At 35.7% G+C, this 18,301-nt stretch overlaps 1 protein-coding gene across 1 annotated transcript in view; it reads right to left on the reverse strand.

The window, feature by feature from the left end:
- LOC135156988 (ATP-binding cassette sub-family C member 5-like) overlaps positions 1–18,301 on the reverse strand; it is a 47,302-nt gene that overhangs the window by 21,620 nt on the left and 7,381 nt on the right. The window contains exons 4-10 of the mRNA XM_064111241.1: positions 16,490–16,706; positions 7,971–8,129; positions 7,172–7,322; positions 5,773–6,006; positions 4,605–4,781; positions 2,736–2,883; positions 1,707–1,855 (exon numbers count right to left, since the gene is read on the reverse strand). Coding sequence (XP_063967311.1) covers positions 1,707–1,855; positions 2,736–2,883; positions 4,605–4,781; positions 5,773–6,006; positions 7,172–7,322; positions 7,971–8,129; positions 16,490–16,706 — 1,235 coding nt within the window. The remainder of the gene's footprint in view (positions 1–1,706; positions 1,856–2,735; positions 2,884–4,604; positions 4,782–5,772; positions 6,007–7,171; positions 7,323–7,970; positions 8,130–16,489; positions 16,707–18,301) is intronic.

The raw sequence follows: 18,301 nt of genomic DNA on the forward strand, positions 1-18,301 counted from the left end.
AATTTACAAATATTAGGTTGAGACCAATCTCCAAAGCATAGACAAATATCAGGAGTAATTCCGACCACAATACTAAATCTGATAGTCCTACCATTAAAATAAAAATTATGGATGATAAAAAAACTGTATACCATGTCATCAATGTCAATTATAGACTTTGAAAGAACTAAGGTAGAGCAATAGAAAAGAAAGAAGGAACGAGAAAGAGGAATGGAGATGGAATGAGGAGAGAGAGAGAGACAGAAGAGGGGAGAGGGAGGGAGAGAAATCGGAAATAATGAAAAATATGAGTTATTGCTCCAAAAGATTGTAGTCGCCCACGATGGATTCATCCTTGGCACAATATATTGACAAAGATGAAACAAGCGCCATTTTACTCAAATTATACCTTCTACTTAACCTAACCCCAACCCTTACATAATACCCTGTTGCAACCCTACCCCTAACCTCTATCTTAGACGAAATAAAGCCCGGAGCAATTGTCGCCGGAGCAAACGTCGTGTCCCTATTGGGGTTTACGGCTCGGTTAAGGCATGTGGCTGCGGAGAAAGCCAAGCAGTTAAAGAAAGACTATGAGACATTTTAGCATTTACTTTATTGAATCAATAAACGACATGAACGCCAGAGAGATGAGTCTACAAATTACGGAATAAACGCCAATGACACCAATTTATCAAGGAAAAAAACCACAGAGACAGAACACGAGTGGTTTTTCAAGATTTTATCCTCCTAACACGAGACTCATTTATATTGCTATAGGATCTCTTCCGAACCATGTGACTCAACCATGCCGTGTATGCTACTATTAACCGATGTACGTATAAATAACTTAACATCATCTTCAGAACAGTAGGGATGTTTTAGACGTTATATTCCTGGGAGCAGTTTCCTAAGCACCATTTTACAATAGTTCCAGCCAGGTGTCTATTGCAGATGCTCTATAAGTAATTTAAATTCCTCGGCTTTTACTTTTTTGTTTATCCAACAATATTTCCTACTTTTAATAGAATCATCGCCAAACGCATGCATCAATGCATGTCTTTTACATAGAACGTACAGTATATTAACTGGATTTCGAACCATTCCCGCCAAATCATCTTGCTCAAACTTCATAGGACAGGAATTCGCAAACCTGCCTGGATGTATAAGAATTATCAAGATTATCTTTTACAGAGAACCAGTTAAGTACAGGATCGAATTCCTTCTCCTGACTTTCAAGGCTGTCCATAGTTTAGCTCCATGATATGAGACTTCCATAATAGTACAACGCCGTCTACGTCATGGCATACGCTCGCCTGGTACTGGTGTTACTCTTCGTGTACCCATCACACACCTAAAGGGATATGGAGATCGTGTATTTTCATCCATCGCTCCTGGCTTTTGAAACCCTCTCCCTTCTTCACTCCGTGAAATTGACAACACTAAATTCTTCAGATCGTCTCTCAAAAGTCACTTATTTCAGCAGATGTTAATAATTAGCTTGGATGAGCCTGCGCTTATGAATATTATAACAAAAATGTGGCGCAATATAAATGCTGTGGATCATCATCATCTGCATCATCAATCATGGAGATACCAAGAGGTGCGATATCGTGAGATTTTTGGTCCTTCGAATGGAGAGGGGGGCGAGACGACCCCCTCCCATAGGCTCCAGACAAAATTGTAAACCCCCCACCCGGTTCGCGACCAAAGGGTATACGCCTTACCTCAGCTGCGGTGAGTGAGTTTCCCATAGAGATGTGGATGATGATAGACAAGACCGAAGCGAGACTTGGAATGATGGGAACATTCGACAGACTGAAGCTTTGTAACATTCCCGCTTTTTCTAAATGCGACTTTTCTCGGCGGCGTAGATCTAAAAAAAATAAAAATAGGAGGGCCAATGATAAAGAGATGATAGATAATGATATTTTGATATCGATGAAACTATTACTACAATGCTTACTATATGGTTAAAAATAACAACACACAATATCATGTTATTGTCGGAAATCATTTGTAAATCGGTTACTTGCTTTTGAGACCATTATTACAGATTATTGCAGACAAGACCGACTTTTAAGTCTTAAAAGACGGATTAAAAATTGTTGCATTATATTTCCCATCAGATGTCGTCGGTCTGTGTGCAGTTGGTTTCGAGGGTCATAACGTGCAGTCAGCTGAAATAATGTCTTTTTTGGAGGAGTAAAATAAGAAACAAAAAACACTTCGTAAAATAATTTTTCACGTTCTCCGTAGTATTCGAGCCCTCCGATATTTATCATAATAACAGAGCTTCTCGGTCAAGCAATATCAAGAAAGCTGTCACATCTCATAGTTTGTCAGACGAAAAATATTAATTAAACACTCTTCAAAGGAATGTATAATGTATACTTAATGGTAAATATACCCAATGGTAAATGGATTAGACTAAGAAATAACCCAACTGCTTCCAGACCAAGCGAATAAACAATTCATAGAATCCGGGGTCCCGTTTAATAAAGAGTTACAATTGTTAATTTACCAATATGACAACTACCATCAAAATATTGATTTTGATTGTTTGCAGAGCCATGTTACCATGGTAGTTGCCATCATGAAAAAGTTACAATAGTTATTGCTCTTTATGAGAAAGGGCCAAGATGTTCAATGAAGATTTGATTTTTTTTTTTTGGGGGGGGGGGATTCATGGCCCCAAAGTCCCCAACATACCCGTCAGTGTTTAGAATAGAATAGAATAGAATAGAATAGCGTACCTCTTATTGTCTTGGTAAAAGGTATTTCCCAAGCATACATTTTGATGAGTTTAATGTAAGTCACCAGCTCGTTCATCTTCTGGACGCGGACATCGATGGTCTCGATACACTTAATCCTGATGTTCGAGATGATCTTGCCTGCGACCGCCTATTAATCGGAGAAATATTTTACAGACATGACAGTAGCACAGTGATAATAATGATAATAATTATACTTGCTTATATCTGTATATAGTGCTTGACACTTACTTTATCAAAAGTCTGTAAGCGTTCTACATTTTCCCTAGGTTTAGGAGCTCAGGTCAATTACCTTGTTTAGATTTTCTCGCTGGAAATATCAGTGGTTCAGATACTGTGAGGGACCTTGGAGTTATTATTGATAACAACTTGACCCTTAACCAGCATATCAGAAATGTTTGTCGTTGTGCATCATGGGGTATTTGTAAGATAGGGAAGTTAAGAAAGTATCTTGATAAATCATCTACTGAACGTATAGTACATGCCTTTGTATCATCCCATTTGGATTATTGTAATGCTTTACTTGCTGGTTTACCTCAATCTAGTATATCCCCCCTTCAAAGAATTCAAAATACTGCAGCTAGACTGGTAACCCTCACAAAGAAATTTGAACATATCACCCCTATTCTCTACTCCCTCCATTGGCTTCAGGTTCAAAATAGAATTATTTTCAAGCTCCTTCTCCTTGTCTATAAAATCATCCATGGTCTCGCCCCATCCTACCTTCAAAATCTTATCTCTCTTTGTCCCTCATCCTCTGCAACTCAACGTCTCCGATCTTCTTCTACTGCTCACCTTCGACTTTCTCTAGGACCCCGCACTTTTACCCGTTACGGCGATCGTGCCTTTTCTGCTCTGGCCCCTAAACTCTGGAACAATCTCCCCATCTCCATCCGTAATGCATCCACTGTCGAATCTTTCAAAACACTCCTCAAATCTTACCTCATTAAGCAGTCCTCTTAATTCCTTATCCTGTTCTCTCTCACTGTATTTTGTTACTTCTTTTTTTTTCTCTCTTTCCAATGCGCTTAGAAACTGTTGTATTAAGCGCTATATAAATGTTAATTATTATTATTATTTATTTAATACAGCATAACAAATTACCCTGGCCTATAGCAGAGAAGCTGTTACGCGCGCTGCGTTTCAAGGAATAAATTCCTTCCAGGTACCCATTTACCTCACCTGGGTTTAATGCAGCACTATCTGAGTAACGTTTTGCAGGAGAAAAAACGCCATTATTGTCAGTTTCGTTGGAATCGAACCCATGTCCCTCAGATTGAAAGACGAGAGTTAACCCACTAGGTATAAACCACTAGACCACGACGCCCTAGGACATAACAAATATCTATTTGTTTGTTTGGTTACGCCTTTTTCTGCCATCGAAAAAATAATCAAAATAACGTTTACAAAGTGCATTTATAATGTAACTGTTGCAACATTGTTAAGTATTTAGAATAGGCATGATTTACTGTGTGTTGTGCGCCAGCAATCTAAAGTACGTGGAGGGGGATTTGAAAAATGATGCAGAATTAAAGATTGATTACAGGCAGTGATGCCCGAGTCATAAATTGGAGGAATCGCAATATGGCGTATCGGGCAACATTTCTATAAAACAAAATGCGAATGAGCGAATCGAAAAAGAGCAGAGAATAAACTTGTTCTTATAAAATGAACACTTAATTTTCTAACAGATTTTGACATATTAAAAAACTAATCCCTTTTTCCTTCGTTTCAATTTTTTTTTTGTGTTTGGGGGTGTAAACATTTCTGGAAGTCCAGTGCCCTAAGCCAAAGCCTCCCCCGTGCCGCGGCCCCTCATCTTGACGCCAGGGATCAAAAGCGTTTTCTTACCTGAAGAGGCACGAAGAAGATGAATGTTACCAGTGTCCCGATCAACGCCCCCGTTCCGACAATGAATTGAGTTGCGATGAGGGTTGCGAGGAGTAAAGTCGGCGAGGAGATTAAGAAGTTCCCCACCACACAGACGTTGAAGAGACGTTGGCTATCATTGGCACAGACATTCACAATCTGGTAATAATCAAGAAGCAATGGGCTTTATAACCCTACGGTGTTCATGGTGTTAGTCATTGATATCCGTCGAAAATATTTGAAATGTTTCGAAGATTATGGTCACATATTTCATAAATTTATTGCAAATGTGATCACCAGAATTAATTTAAGTACACTTTTTTTATCAATTCAACATAATAGATAGGGTGACGATGCCATGTTGATCATTAATAAATTATCATCTAATAAAATGAAGAGATAAAATTGATTGCTTGCTTCATTGATTGATTGACTGAGTGACTGACTGAATGATTGATTAGGTATTGTATTGGTTACAGACTAATTGATTGACGGATTTATTGATTGAATGAACGAATGGTTGATTAAAGAATTGATCGATATCGCATATCTTGTTTACGAACTGCTTGTTTGATTGATTAACTGATTGGCAGACTAAATGATTCTTAATTAACCAAGCAAATATTTACTTATTTGCTGCTGATAGAGATTTATTGACTGACGGATTGACTGAATAAATGACTGATTGATTTTACATTGACTAATAGATTTGATTGCTTTTTTTTTTGTCTGATTGTTTGATTAATTGAATGATTGGTTTTATGATTAATCAAGTGATTGACTGATTGTTTAAATATTTTATTGATTGCTTGCTTATTTTGATTGAGTGCTTAATTGGTTGTTGATTGGTTGATTGATTGGGAGATTTGATTGCTTATTGCTTGCTTGATTAATAGATTTGTTGATTTATCGGTTGATAGATTGATTGATTGCTAGATTGATTGCTTGCTTGATTGATTGGTTGGTTGATTGATTGATTGACTGGGTGACTGATCGCTTGCTTGCATGATTAAATATTTATTGTTTGATTGATTGATTGATTGATAGATTGATAGATTGATATATATATTGATTGCTAGATTGATGAATGGATTGACTGATTACTTGTATGATTTATTGAGCGACTGATCAATCGATCCCCATGTTTTACCTCTCCAACACTGTGCTGCTTCAGACTCCTTAGATGTGCCAACTTGCGAAACGCCATAGTCAGCATCCCACTTCGAAGTCGTGTGGCTGTCCTACAGTTGAACGCTCTTGAAAAGACATCACCTGTGATCCTGATGATCTGGAGGAGAAAGATGGAGACAACGAGAACGATGCCGTGCCCGAGATTTACCTCCTCTTCTTCGGTGTACTCAAGTAATCTTTGTACAAGGATTACCTATATAAGGAGAAGACATTTTTAAAATGAGTATATGAGGAATGAAGGGAACTTGATTCATAAGTGTACACACCCCCAAGGACTCCACATGTCTAATCATGATCGTAGCTTTGACCAGTAATCGACCTTCTTTGCAGTCCGACAAACGTACAATGTAAGTAATACTAAATAGGTTCATTATTGCGGACTGAAATAATCGCTAGAGGGTATTCATTTGTCTCGCAATCTACTATGGTCAACAAGGAAATTCGTGATCACTCTCGCAAAAAGTGTTCACTAGCTTTCTAGGAAATTCGTGATCACTCTCGCAAAAAGTGTTCACTAGCTTACAAGTTCACGAGCTTTCGAGTGCCGCTGCAACTCTTTATCAAGTGACGAAAATTATCTGATAACGTAGTCTTTGCGAGAGTGATCACGAATTTCCTTGTTGACCATAGTAGATTGCGAGACAAATGAATACCCTCTAGCGATTAATGTAAGTAATGTTTAGTTTTATTAACGAGCTTCAATTGATACAAGTAATGATTGACGAGTACCTTTAGGATATAAACTAGTAGAAGAAATAGCTTCTATAACTTCCATAATTCATTGACGATTTGTAGTCATATTTGGTATGGTTTACAGGACACTCAAATGGTTGATATGTTTAAACATTTCAGCTGGAAAATAAACAACTTTCCCTTGATGTAATTTCCTTCACTTTCAGTTCATTTCTGCTTTGGAAATATGCTGTATCTCAGTTTAATTTCGATGGCGCTACTGTTTCAATATCTTTCCGTTTTCTAAAGATAAATTATTCGTCTATTATCACTAAAATTATCCGTTAAGAACACAAAATTATCGAATATGTAATTTGTTGTAGGGCCGACAAAATATCTTGTGTTTGTAATTTACATCCGGCAAATATGAGCCTTTATGGATAAAGATGACGATTTTGAGTCGAATAAACGTCGAAAAAAATCCAGCGTCAGCGAGATTGGAAGTAATCTTGGCCTACGTACGAAGATATAGAACAATTCACAAAAATTTGCAACAAAATAAGATAAAACATTTCAATCACCGTCGAAAAAGGATAATTCAAATTAATGGGACAAAATTTTAACAAAGTCATGTCCATTCGATGACATTGTGGCTTAAATGGGCTTTAAGTAGATCGACTACTCACAGAAGTGATAAAAGATGCCATAAGAGCGACGACTAGCACGGCAGCTGATACGATCTGTCTTGTTCTTACGAATCGAAGGGCTACTCTATTGATGGATGCTTTTTCTTCACTCCCCTTCAAATCAACCTCTTCCTTCCAGAGTCTTTCAAGTCTGTGTAAATTCAAAACAAATGATTTTTTTTCAATTAAGCTATTTAAGGGCATACATGGTATACGATTAAGGATTCTGATAAAATGATTGGTTAAGCATTGATCAGGTATTCGTTTCGCTTCAACCTTGAGTCTCTTATCCACGTTAATTGGTCAAGGTTTTGAAATGTATCAAGTGATTTGTCAAATACGTAGAACCCACACAATCAATTCATAAAAATTATATGTTAAACGTTGTTTTGGTCGAGTAGTACTAGTAATATTACCAGTGTGATTGGCCTATCCACAGATCTTGCACCTTTGAAACAGTGAAATAACCCCGGCAATTAAACACTTCAGGCGTTAAAACTATGTGACGGTTACCTTGTGAGGGTAATTCTAAACACTAACGGGTATGTTGGGGACTTTGGGGCCATGAATCCCCCCCCAAAAAAAGTAAATAAATAAACAAATAAATAAATAAATAAAATAAAAGAAAACAAAATGAAATGAAATAAAAATGAATAAATAAATAAAAATACATAAATTAGTAATAATGATAATAAAATTAATAGATAAATAAATGAATGAATAAAGAAATGTATGAAAAAAATAAAACAATAAATTAAAACGAAAAAGTAAATAATTTTCTTATTTGATTGAAATTTACCTGTCAGCATTATAGTCGCCCCTGTCATACTTCGAGATCTGTCCCAGATCGGAATATTCCAGCGTCTTTTTATAAGCTTTGAAGAAGAGAGAAGACATCCACGATATCCATACGTACGATAGAAGCCCGGAGTGATCCATCGGGGAATATACTTCATTTCTGAAATAATAATTATGATAATAATAATGATAATAATGATATCAATAATAATAATAATAATGATGATAATAATAATAATGATAATAATGATGATAATAATAATAATGATAATAATAATATTACTACTACTACTAATAATAATAATAATAAGAAAGACACACATCAATGGCTTAAGCCGGCGGGACTAAGAGGTGAAACTGAAGGGTTCGTCTATGCTATTCAGGACCAGGTGGTGAGGACCCGTGCCTACGAAAAATCTATCCTCAGAAGAGACACAGACGACACTTGCAGGATGTGTGGAAAAGAGACCGAAACAATCATGCATTTGGTATCAGCATGTTCGACTCTTGCTGGAACTGAGTACATCACAAGACATGACAATATTGCCAAAGTTATCCATTGGCAACTACTGAAGGATCGCGGTAAAATGACTTGTGATCACGCTTGGGAACATCAGCCACAAACGATCACCACGATCAATAACAGCACCATATATTGGAACTGTGGCATACTAACGGATAGAACCATCAACTGCAACAAGCCGGACATCATCGTCAGAGACAACAACGTAGTAAATATCATTGAGGTCTCTGTTCCCCATGATATCAACATTGCTATAAAGGAAAGAGACAAACGGCTCAAGTATCAAGACCTAAGGATTGAGATCGAGAGGATGTGGAACGTGAAAGCAGAGGTCACACCAGTCATCATTGGTCACTCAGGAATGGTGAAGAAGGGAATGGAAGCCTGCATAACCAAGATATCTCCTCACCTTCGGATGTACGACATTCAGAAGGCAGCTATCTTGGGTACAACCAGATTGATAAGAAAGACTCTCGGACATTAGTAGTGTAAAGTTCCTAGTTGCACTTGAAATTACTTGGTGCTTTTTGTTAGAGCAAAGTTATTCAAGAAAAAAATACGGACTTGATCCTGTTTAGAGGAATAATAATAATAATTATAATAATAATAATAATAATAATGATGATAATAATAATAATAATTATAACATAGGATTTATATAGCGCACGTATCCACCTATATTAACCCGGCTTAGCTAATCTACCGATTCCGATGCTCGCAGTTTTTTGAGGAATTCCTCCCTTCCGGTACCCATTTACCTCACCTGGGTCGAGTACAACACAATGTGGGTAAATTTCTTGCTGAAGGAAAACACGCCATGGTTGGGATTTGAACCCACGTCCCTCCAGAAAAGATAGAGGGGGAATGCGAATCTCACCGTGTAGAAGGATTCGACTCACGGTGGTGACGGTAATGGTACCGGTTACTTTAGTGTGAATGTATATATATGTGGGTGGGCGTGTATGTGTCTGCAATTTAAGGTTTAATGAAAGTTGATTATACCCAAGTAGAAACAACTTGTGGTTGAAAATGAGCGGTATACAAGCCAATACTAATCCAAGAAACGTTCTTGATCCAAGAACGTTTTAAATATGCATAACGTATGGGAAAGTACAAGTGTAACCTTTATTATCATTCATATTCAAACAACATCTTGGATCCAAACGATGTTCGAGAGTTCAAAGGAAAAATTAGATAGAAGGCCGATGCTGCCATAGGTAAGAGTTTCAGTACTGTGTTGTCCCCCTTTTCTAATGCTTTTCTTTTATTGCTTAATCTTATCCTAAATAACATTTCATGTGATAAGTCTGAATAGCAACATGATCTTTTTTCTTTGATGTCTTGGGCAACTTTGAGACAAACTGCGACGCCCAGGAATCTTCGGGGAAGATTCGTGATTCACGGAAGATGACTACCGAATATTTTCATTTGTTTCACATTTCTGATATATATATATATTATATACATATTCATACTTTGGTCAGCTGTATATATATATATATATATATATATATATATATATATATAAAGAACTTGTTGGCATTGCAAACTTGCATTACTCGTGAATATCATTTGTTTCGCATTTCTGATATATATATATATATATATATATATATATATATATATATATATATATATATATATATATGTGGTTTTGTGGGCAATAATTACTGTTTTGTTGTACAGAAACTGAATCATACTTTCATATATTCATGGATTGTATGAAAGTTAACCTCTGTGGCAATTTTGTATCGATCATTTTTGTACAGTTGAATTAAGTACTATGAATTGGATGGATATATTCTTATGATTACCTGGAAATTATAATAGACAGAAATGTGTTAATTCTGTTATTTTGTTTATGAAATATGCCATTTTTAATTCTAGAGCTGAAGGCCGGGTACCCTCATTCGTCAAAATACAGAAATTTATCACAGGTTGTATAGAGGAAGAAAGCCGCCTGGCATCAAAGTCGGGCAAGATTAGCTAGCTTACATATACAGAAATGGGATGAACTGAAGGTGAATATAGATTTAAATGTGAACAGGTAGGATGTGTCTAGTGTGATGCAAGTGAAATTTTTGGAGTGACTGTTAACGATTGATTTTGTACTATTTATTTTCAATTTCCCCTTCTCTTGTGTCAATCTGATTTGCAGATTTTCTTTTTTTTTCATGTACCCTATATTTGTCAAAATCAAATGTTCATGAACATATTTGTATATATGTTGTTAATGGATGTATGTGTGTTCTGGCTCTATGCGTATGTATGGGTGTATATGTCAATGTACGCATTTTGTTTTATATGTGGAAGCTTAATATAAAATGGATTTGGGGACAATAATTATATTTCTTTCTGCAAATCATTCAATATTAATTCTAAGTATTATTATGTTACATAGATGGTCGGGGCTAGGCTCAGTTTTTTTGTGTACAAAAATGTATTTTTTAAGGTATATCATTCCATCCTTATTATCAGGTTTTTGATAAATATTTTTATATTTTCTTGTCGATGTAAAATGAAGATTTGTCAATTTTGTTGTATTCATCTTGAATTTAATTGAATGAAATCCTTAATAAAAACATGTTAAAAAAAGTGTACTTCCGTGCTTTTTTCAGTGTGTGCCTATTTACTTTACGGATGTTGAAAAAAGTGTGCTGTTGGAGGGTAAGGTGGGGGTAGACCCGGGATCCACATTATAGTAGACTTGTTAACTGCAAAAAAAGGGGTGAACGCTGCATTTTTTAGTACAAATGTCCCACTTGGCACAAATGTTCCTTGAGTCAAAAGAAAAAGATTCATCCAAAGAGACACGCTGTATCTATGCAAATAAGCAAGTAATTTGCATAAATTTGCATATTATGTCGATATAGTAAAAACAAGTATTTCAGAATATATTTTTAACCAGAACTGCCCTAAAATTGGACATAAAGACTTCGGGTAGGAAAGGGAAGAAAATTGTCATAAAATAATTGGGATATCCTTGTTTATTATTACCTAATTTACATAAATTATGCAAATTATAATTTAAAACAAAGTATTTTTTCATGAATCCTGAACTGTTTTATAAATAACAGCAATTAATACACAATGTCAACATTCTACATGAAAGATAATATATTAGCGAAAACATCGATATGCTTCATGACAGTATTAGGGTCTTAATTTGCTTAGAAAGAGGGCAAATATGTCAAAATGTATGACGTGATATTGCGCTAAAACGAGACCAAAACAACCTCTATGTCACAGTCACACTCACGAATCGGACAATAAAGCGATCAATGGTATGTCATTCGAGATAACACAATCTCAACACAATAGCTTCCATCGGCTTCTCGTATCGCTTTTGTTGGTGTGTCTGCCACACCGTAATCTATGGTATATACGGGCAAAATGCATTTCGGTATCGGTAAAACACTATTAATTTTGTTTTATTTGTTTCTAATTTGTTTCTCTTGGAAAATTTACAGGAGACATTGCTTTGCAGGTTACTGCTTTATTGAAGCTCTGGCACATGAATCATGACAAATGTACCCCACCTCAATCCATATTTTAACTTTGTTAAAATATATATCTTTTGGAGACCCCGAAGTGGCAAAACTGCATTCCCCGCGGCATTTCCGCTACTTTACAAAACCAGTTTGACTTGTATTATCGACTTGGAAAAGACAGATGTATGAGACATCAGTTAACATGTTTCCAGAAGATAGTTTTTTTTTTTAATTTAAGCCTACGTCCATGGGAGCCCTCCGAATTTACCCCATCCCCTCTCTGTATTTCGACACTAAATAAAAAAAAATATCGTGTTTTAAAGCCACCGGCAAGGCAAATTGCGTTTTTGGTATAATAAAGCAACTTTTATATCTATATTTCATATTTATCTATATTAATATTATTATTATCATTAATATTATTATTATTATTATTATTGATATTATTATTATTATTGTTGTTGTTTTGCAGTTTGTAATAATGCTCTAGCACAGTAAAGGCTATAACCCAACAGGAGCATGCCTAGGATACCCTTTCCCCTTTTAGTTTTATGTATTCAAAAATTTTTTATTGTCTTTAGAACTCATATCTTGGAATAGATTGAGGTGAAAATACTCTACAATTGACATGTAAAAGAGCTGTGGTACATTGAAGAAAAGCCACACGTAAGTTCTAAAATACCCCTTTATTGATTCCACTCTATATTAAATTTAAATATTTTTAGAGTCCATTCGGAAGAAAGATACATTTCTACTACACACAGTAAAGCCTCTTTGCTTTCTCCTCTTGAAAAAAAAAACCATAGAAGGCATTGTTTTATATCGCATAAAATAAGTTCGTGTACATGACGGTGGCCTGTCGAAGTTGCCCAACCCTTTATTTTGTTTTGACAATATATATTTAGAATATCGTCTAAATGAAGCCCTCATCTGGAAAAGGGCACTTATTAAAGGCAGCATCTACATTATATAGAGGAGGCCCTGGTACTTGGAAGCGGAGGCTGAAGCACCCACAAGATTTTTCTAAGGGCTGTGCTGCGTGTGTTATTCTCCATAGACAGCACCCCCTGGAATTCCGGCAGATGTGACAAAACGAAAAAAAAAAAAACGTTACCAAAAAAAAACCTTCATTTTGTAGTGCAATCAATTTTGTTTATTTGCTTGTTAAATTTCTTGATGTAAATTTGAAAAGCAAAAAAGTTTCAATGTAACATATTGGTCCGAAGAAATTTAACAAGCTTCAGCCTCCTCTTCCCAGTGCCAGGGCCTCTATATAATGTAGATGCTGCCTTTAATAAGTGCCCTTTTCCAGATGAGGGTTTCATTTAGACGATATTCTAAATATATATTGTCGAAACAAAATAAAGGGTTGGGCAACTTCGACAGGCCACCGTCACGTACACGAACTTATTTTATGAGATATAAAACAATGCCTTCTATGTTTTTTTTTTTTTTTTAAAGAGGAGAATGCAAAGAGGCTTTACTTTGTGTAGTAGAAATGCATCTTTCTTCCGATTGGGCTAAAAAAATATTTAAATTTAACATAGAGTGGAATCAATAAAGGGCTGTGTGGCTGTTCTTCAATGTAACACAGCTCCTCTACATGTCAGTTGTAGAGTATTTTCTCCTCAATCTATTCCAAGATATCAATACAAACAAAAGTAATCTTTTAAGAGTTCTAAAGACAATAAACTATTTTTTAATACATAAAACCAAAAAGGGAGAGGGTATCCTAGGCATGCTCATGTTGGGTTATAGCCTTTACTGTGCTAGAGCACTATTACAAATGGCAGAACAATAATAATAATAATAATAATAATAACAGTAATAATAATAATACTAATAATAATAATATTAATAATAATTATAATAATATCAATAATGATGAATGTAAATATAAAAATATAGATATAAAAGTTGCTTTATTATACCAAAAAACGCAATTTGCCTTGCCGATGGTTTTTTTAATTTAAAGTCGAAATACGGAGAGTGGATGGGGTAAATTCGGAGGGCTCCCGTGGGCGTAGGCTTAAATAAACAAAAAAAAACTTTCTTCAGGACACATGTTGACTGATGTCTCATACATCTGTCTTTTCCAAGTCGATTATACAAGTCAAACTGGTTTTGTAAAGTGGCGGGAATGCAGGGGGATGCAGTTTTGCCACTTCGGGGTCTCCAAAAGATATATATTTTAATAAAGTTACACTATGGATTGAGGTAGGATACATTCGTCATGATTCATGTGCCAGAGTTTCATTAAAGCAGTAACCTGCAAAGCAATGTCTCCTGTAAATTTTCCAAGAGAAACAAATTAGAAACAAATAAAACAAAATTAATAGTGTTTTACCGATACCGAAATGCATTTTGCCCGTATATACCATAGATTACGGTGTGGCAGACACACCAACAAAAGCGATACGAGAAGCCGATGGAAGCTATTGTGTTGAGATTGTGTTATCTCGAATGACATACCATTGATCGCTTTATTGTCCGATTCGTGAGTGTGACTGTGAAATAGAGGTTGTTTTGGTCTCGTTTTAGCGCAATATCACGTCATACATTTTGACATATTTGCCCTCTTTCTAAGCAAATTAAGACACTAATACTGTCATGAAGCATATCGATGTTTTCGCTAATATATTATCTTTCATGTAGAATGTTGACATTGTGTATTAATTGCTGTTATTTATAAAACAGTTCAGGATTCATGAAAAAATACTTTGTTTTAAATTATAATTTGCATAATTTATGTAAATTAGGTAATAATAAACAAGGATGTCCCAATTATTTTATGACAATTTTCTTCCCTTTCTTACCCTAAGTCTTTATTTCCAATTTTAGGGCAGTTCTGGTTAAATATATATTCTGAAATACTTGTTTTTACTATATCGACATAATATGCAAATTTATGCAAATTACTTGCTTATTTGCATAGATACAGCGTGTCTCTTTGGATGAATCTTTTTCTTTTGACTCAAGGAACATTTGTGCCAAGTGGGACATTTGTACTCAAAAATGCAGCGTTCAACCTCTTAACAAGTCTACTATTATGCAGGCCCTCGATCGTCATAATCTTCGAGTTACTTGACACACGTAACAAGCCTTGATTTCTATGGCTTCGATCTTCATACAATTTTCAAACAAAAGTTTTGAGCGTTACAGGTCAAAAGTTTAGGCATAAAAGATCTCTCGCAAAACACCACGCGTTGCAATGGAATGGACATCGCCTCTACCTCACAATAAATCTTTTTGCAATACGTAACCTCAAATAAATATCTGTAAGGATGAATAGACATGATACTTTATAAATGCCCCAGGGGTTGCATCTTTTCAAGCATGACAAACGCCTACGACCGGGCAGACTTCATCCACTTTTTGAACCACACTTGAAAAAATGAGTTATCATGTAAATGAAAGCGTATTTTGATTTTTTTTTCTCTCTCTCTCTTATCAAGTCTATGATGGAATTTGATAAAAAAAGATCTCTTCCTCTGAAATGAATTTCACCAAGATTGAATATCACATATAATTGTGAACATTCGCTTAAGCAATATTTCTAAGCTTTAATTTCAAAGAAATAATTATTGAAATTTATGCGTGGTACAGAGGTACAGCGCCTCCGGGTGTACAAAAGCGTCTTGGTATAATCAAAAAAATTTGTTACACGTCAACAAGTCACAGAGGAGGGGAAAACAATAAATCACCCCACTGCAGATCATCAAAGATATAAAGTTAATCAATTATTGCGGTGATGAATATTTTATAAATGACGAATAATAATGGCAAAATATTGTTATAAGTCCCCTACACCGAATTTACAACTATAGCGAAATCTCCTCATCCGTAAAGTGAAATAAAAGTCATTATGAAGGGGGGGGGCGAACTGTTCAACAGTGTATTTGATCTCTCATTGACTGCGTGTTATAAAAAATAGTCTTTAAAGTATCCCTTTTGAGATATATACAGAGAATTAACTAACCTATAATTATATATGAAACTGGAATGGTTTCAGGTGGAAAGGAGAAGAAAAAGAAGAAGAAGAAGAAGTAGTAGTAGTAGTAGAAGAAGAAGAAGAAGAAGATAGAAGAAGAAGAAAAAAAAAGAAGAAAAAGAGGAGGAAGAAGAAGAGGATAAAGAAGAGGAATGAGAAGAAGAAGAGAAGGAGGAGAAAATGGAACGTTTCGCCGTTAGGTAACATAAATATTGCGATATGAATGTATTGGGTAGTGACCTAGAGTGCTTATCATTCAAGTGGGGCTATAATACAAGACTATGATGTTCAGAATGTTGCATTATGGGTTAAAAGCATGGTCAGTAAATGAGAAGTTGATCAGGACTGGAGGTGGTGTAATTAAAGCTGCCAGTCCGTGTCTGTTTTAACCCTTCACCTACCACAACTGAACGTTCCCTCTACAAAGCCTACGCGTTTTACAGAACTCGGCAGTCAACAGGTTAAAGTAAAAAAATGACTGGAATATTCATACAGAGAGAAAAGAAAAGGCTTACTTAGGCTTGAATCTAACAGGAATGAGCACCTTCATGCTCCCTGTGTATTTGAATCCATTTCTTCCTTTAATATCCGGATGAATTTTTTTATTATTTTCGAAGTCCTCTTCTTGATTGTTTGCCCCGCCATCTGTCGTCATCATCGTCGCTGTCATTTTCGGCGGCGTTGTTTCGCTCATCGGTGGTAAGTTGAGGACCGATATTATGATGCCTTCATCTAAGGGAAGATAAGGATAAATGTGACATTAAAGGGAACATTTATTCTTCATTCCGCCCTGTTACACCAGCTGAAGATGCGGGGCGGGTGGGGGGGGGGGGGGCACTGCTATTACGGACGACACGCTCGTACACAATAAGGACTTAATAAAAAAGGGTTGTTTTCAACGAAAGAAAGAAAAAGAAGAAGAAAGGGGAGGAAGAGATGGAGGAATACTAGGGGGATGAATAAGAAAAAGATTAAGAAGGAGAAGAGAAAGATAGGCAGGAGGACGGAAAGAGGAATGGAGAAAGGAATTATACTATGCCGTACTTTTAACCAACCCTGGGCAACATAATGTCCACACAGCTATTGGTTAAAATCTGTCCAAACTGGGTAATAAAAACTAATACTTGGGTAGTAAATTTGCTCAATTGGATAATAATTGTCCAGAATATATATTTTTTACCAGCATACATTACCAAACAGAGTGGACAGTATGTTGCCCAACATTTTAAGTGTGTAGAAATGCGTTAGGTTTTTGACCCCCTATTAGTATTACGAGTGTCTGAGAGGGAATCCATAAACGTTACCACCTCCTCCATCATCGGCTTCTGTATCAATAGGAAAGCCAAGCAGCAAAATCTTGTTGCATGCAGGTATTTGAATGGAAAGGCAACAATAAAAAAAAAATCTCTAATTGATTCAGGATTCTTCTGGGAAGATCTGTAACTACCCCTGAGTAAAGATTTATTTTGAGAAACAATGCTCAAAGACTCCCTTTAAATGATTTTCTGGATACACCCCCCCACACTCACACACACACACACTGAGCCTCTACGCTCTTAGAAAAAAAAATGTATGTTGGTTATACGAATTAAAAGAAATTTGCATACAAAACGAAAGGAGAATTTTCTTTCAAAATTATACATACATACATACATAACAGGTACTTATATAGCGCTTTACCAAAAACATGATCAAAGCGCTTTACAATAAATAACTAATAATAATAATAATGAAATTACATTAAACAGCACTTAAAAATATATCTATGGGGACTGGTGCCTGATCTTAATGCCCTGTTCTCCCGCAGTTTAAGGAACTTGCCCAGAAGGCAATCCGGCAGGTTCATTACTCACAAGGGCTCTAAAAACACCAGGCCTAAGCTAAACCCTAACAAAAAGCCGACTTACGAAAGAGAACTAACGTGAATATTTAAACCAATAGTTACACAAAAAATCATATAAGGAGAAACAAATTCAACGTGCAAATAAATATGTTTCAAGCAGAGATTTAAAAGTTTTTAACTTGTCAGCAGATCTTAGTGTTACAGGCAGTTTATTCCATAATTTGGAAATTTGAAATTATGTTAACCAACAAGAAGGTTGGTTAAAATATTTCTGAGTGTGAAATATTCCCCTTTCCCCCAAGTTGGAAACAAGCATGCGGTACAGATAAACACCTTTTTTTAGGGGGACGTGCAAAATAAATTTCATTCCCTTCATAACGAAATGACTAAAATATAATAATGAATATAGTATATGTGTTCATTTGAATTCTAACAAAAGGCTGAGTAATCATTGAAGCCTCTTGTTCCGTATTCAAATCCAGTG

The sequence above is a fragment of the Lytechinus pictus genome, chromosome 16, assembly GCF_037042905.1.
Source record: "Lytechinus pictus isolate F3 Inbred chromosome 16, Lp3.0, whole genome shotgun sequence".
NCBI lineage: Eukaryota > Metazoa > Echinodermata > Echinoidea > Temnopleuroida > Toxopneustidae > Lytechinus > Lytechinus pictus.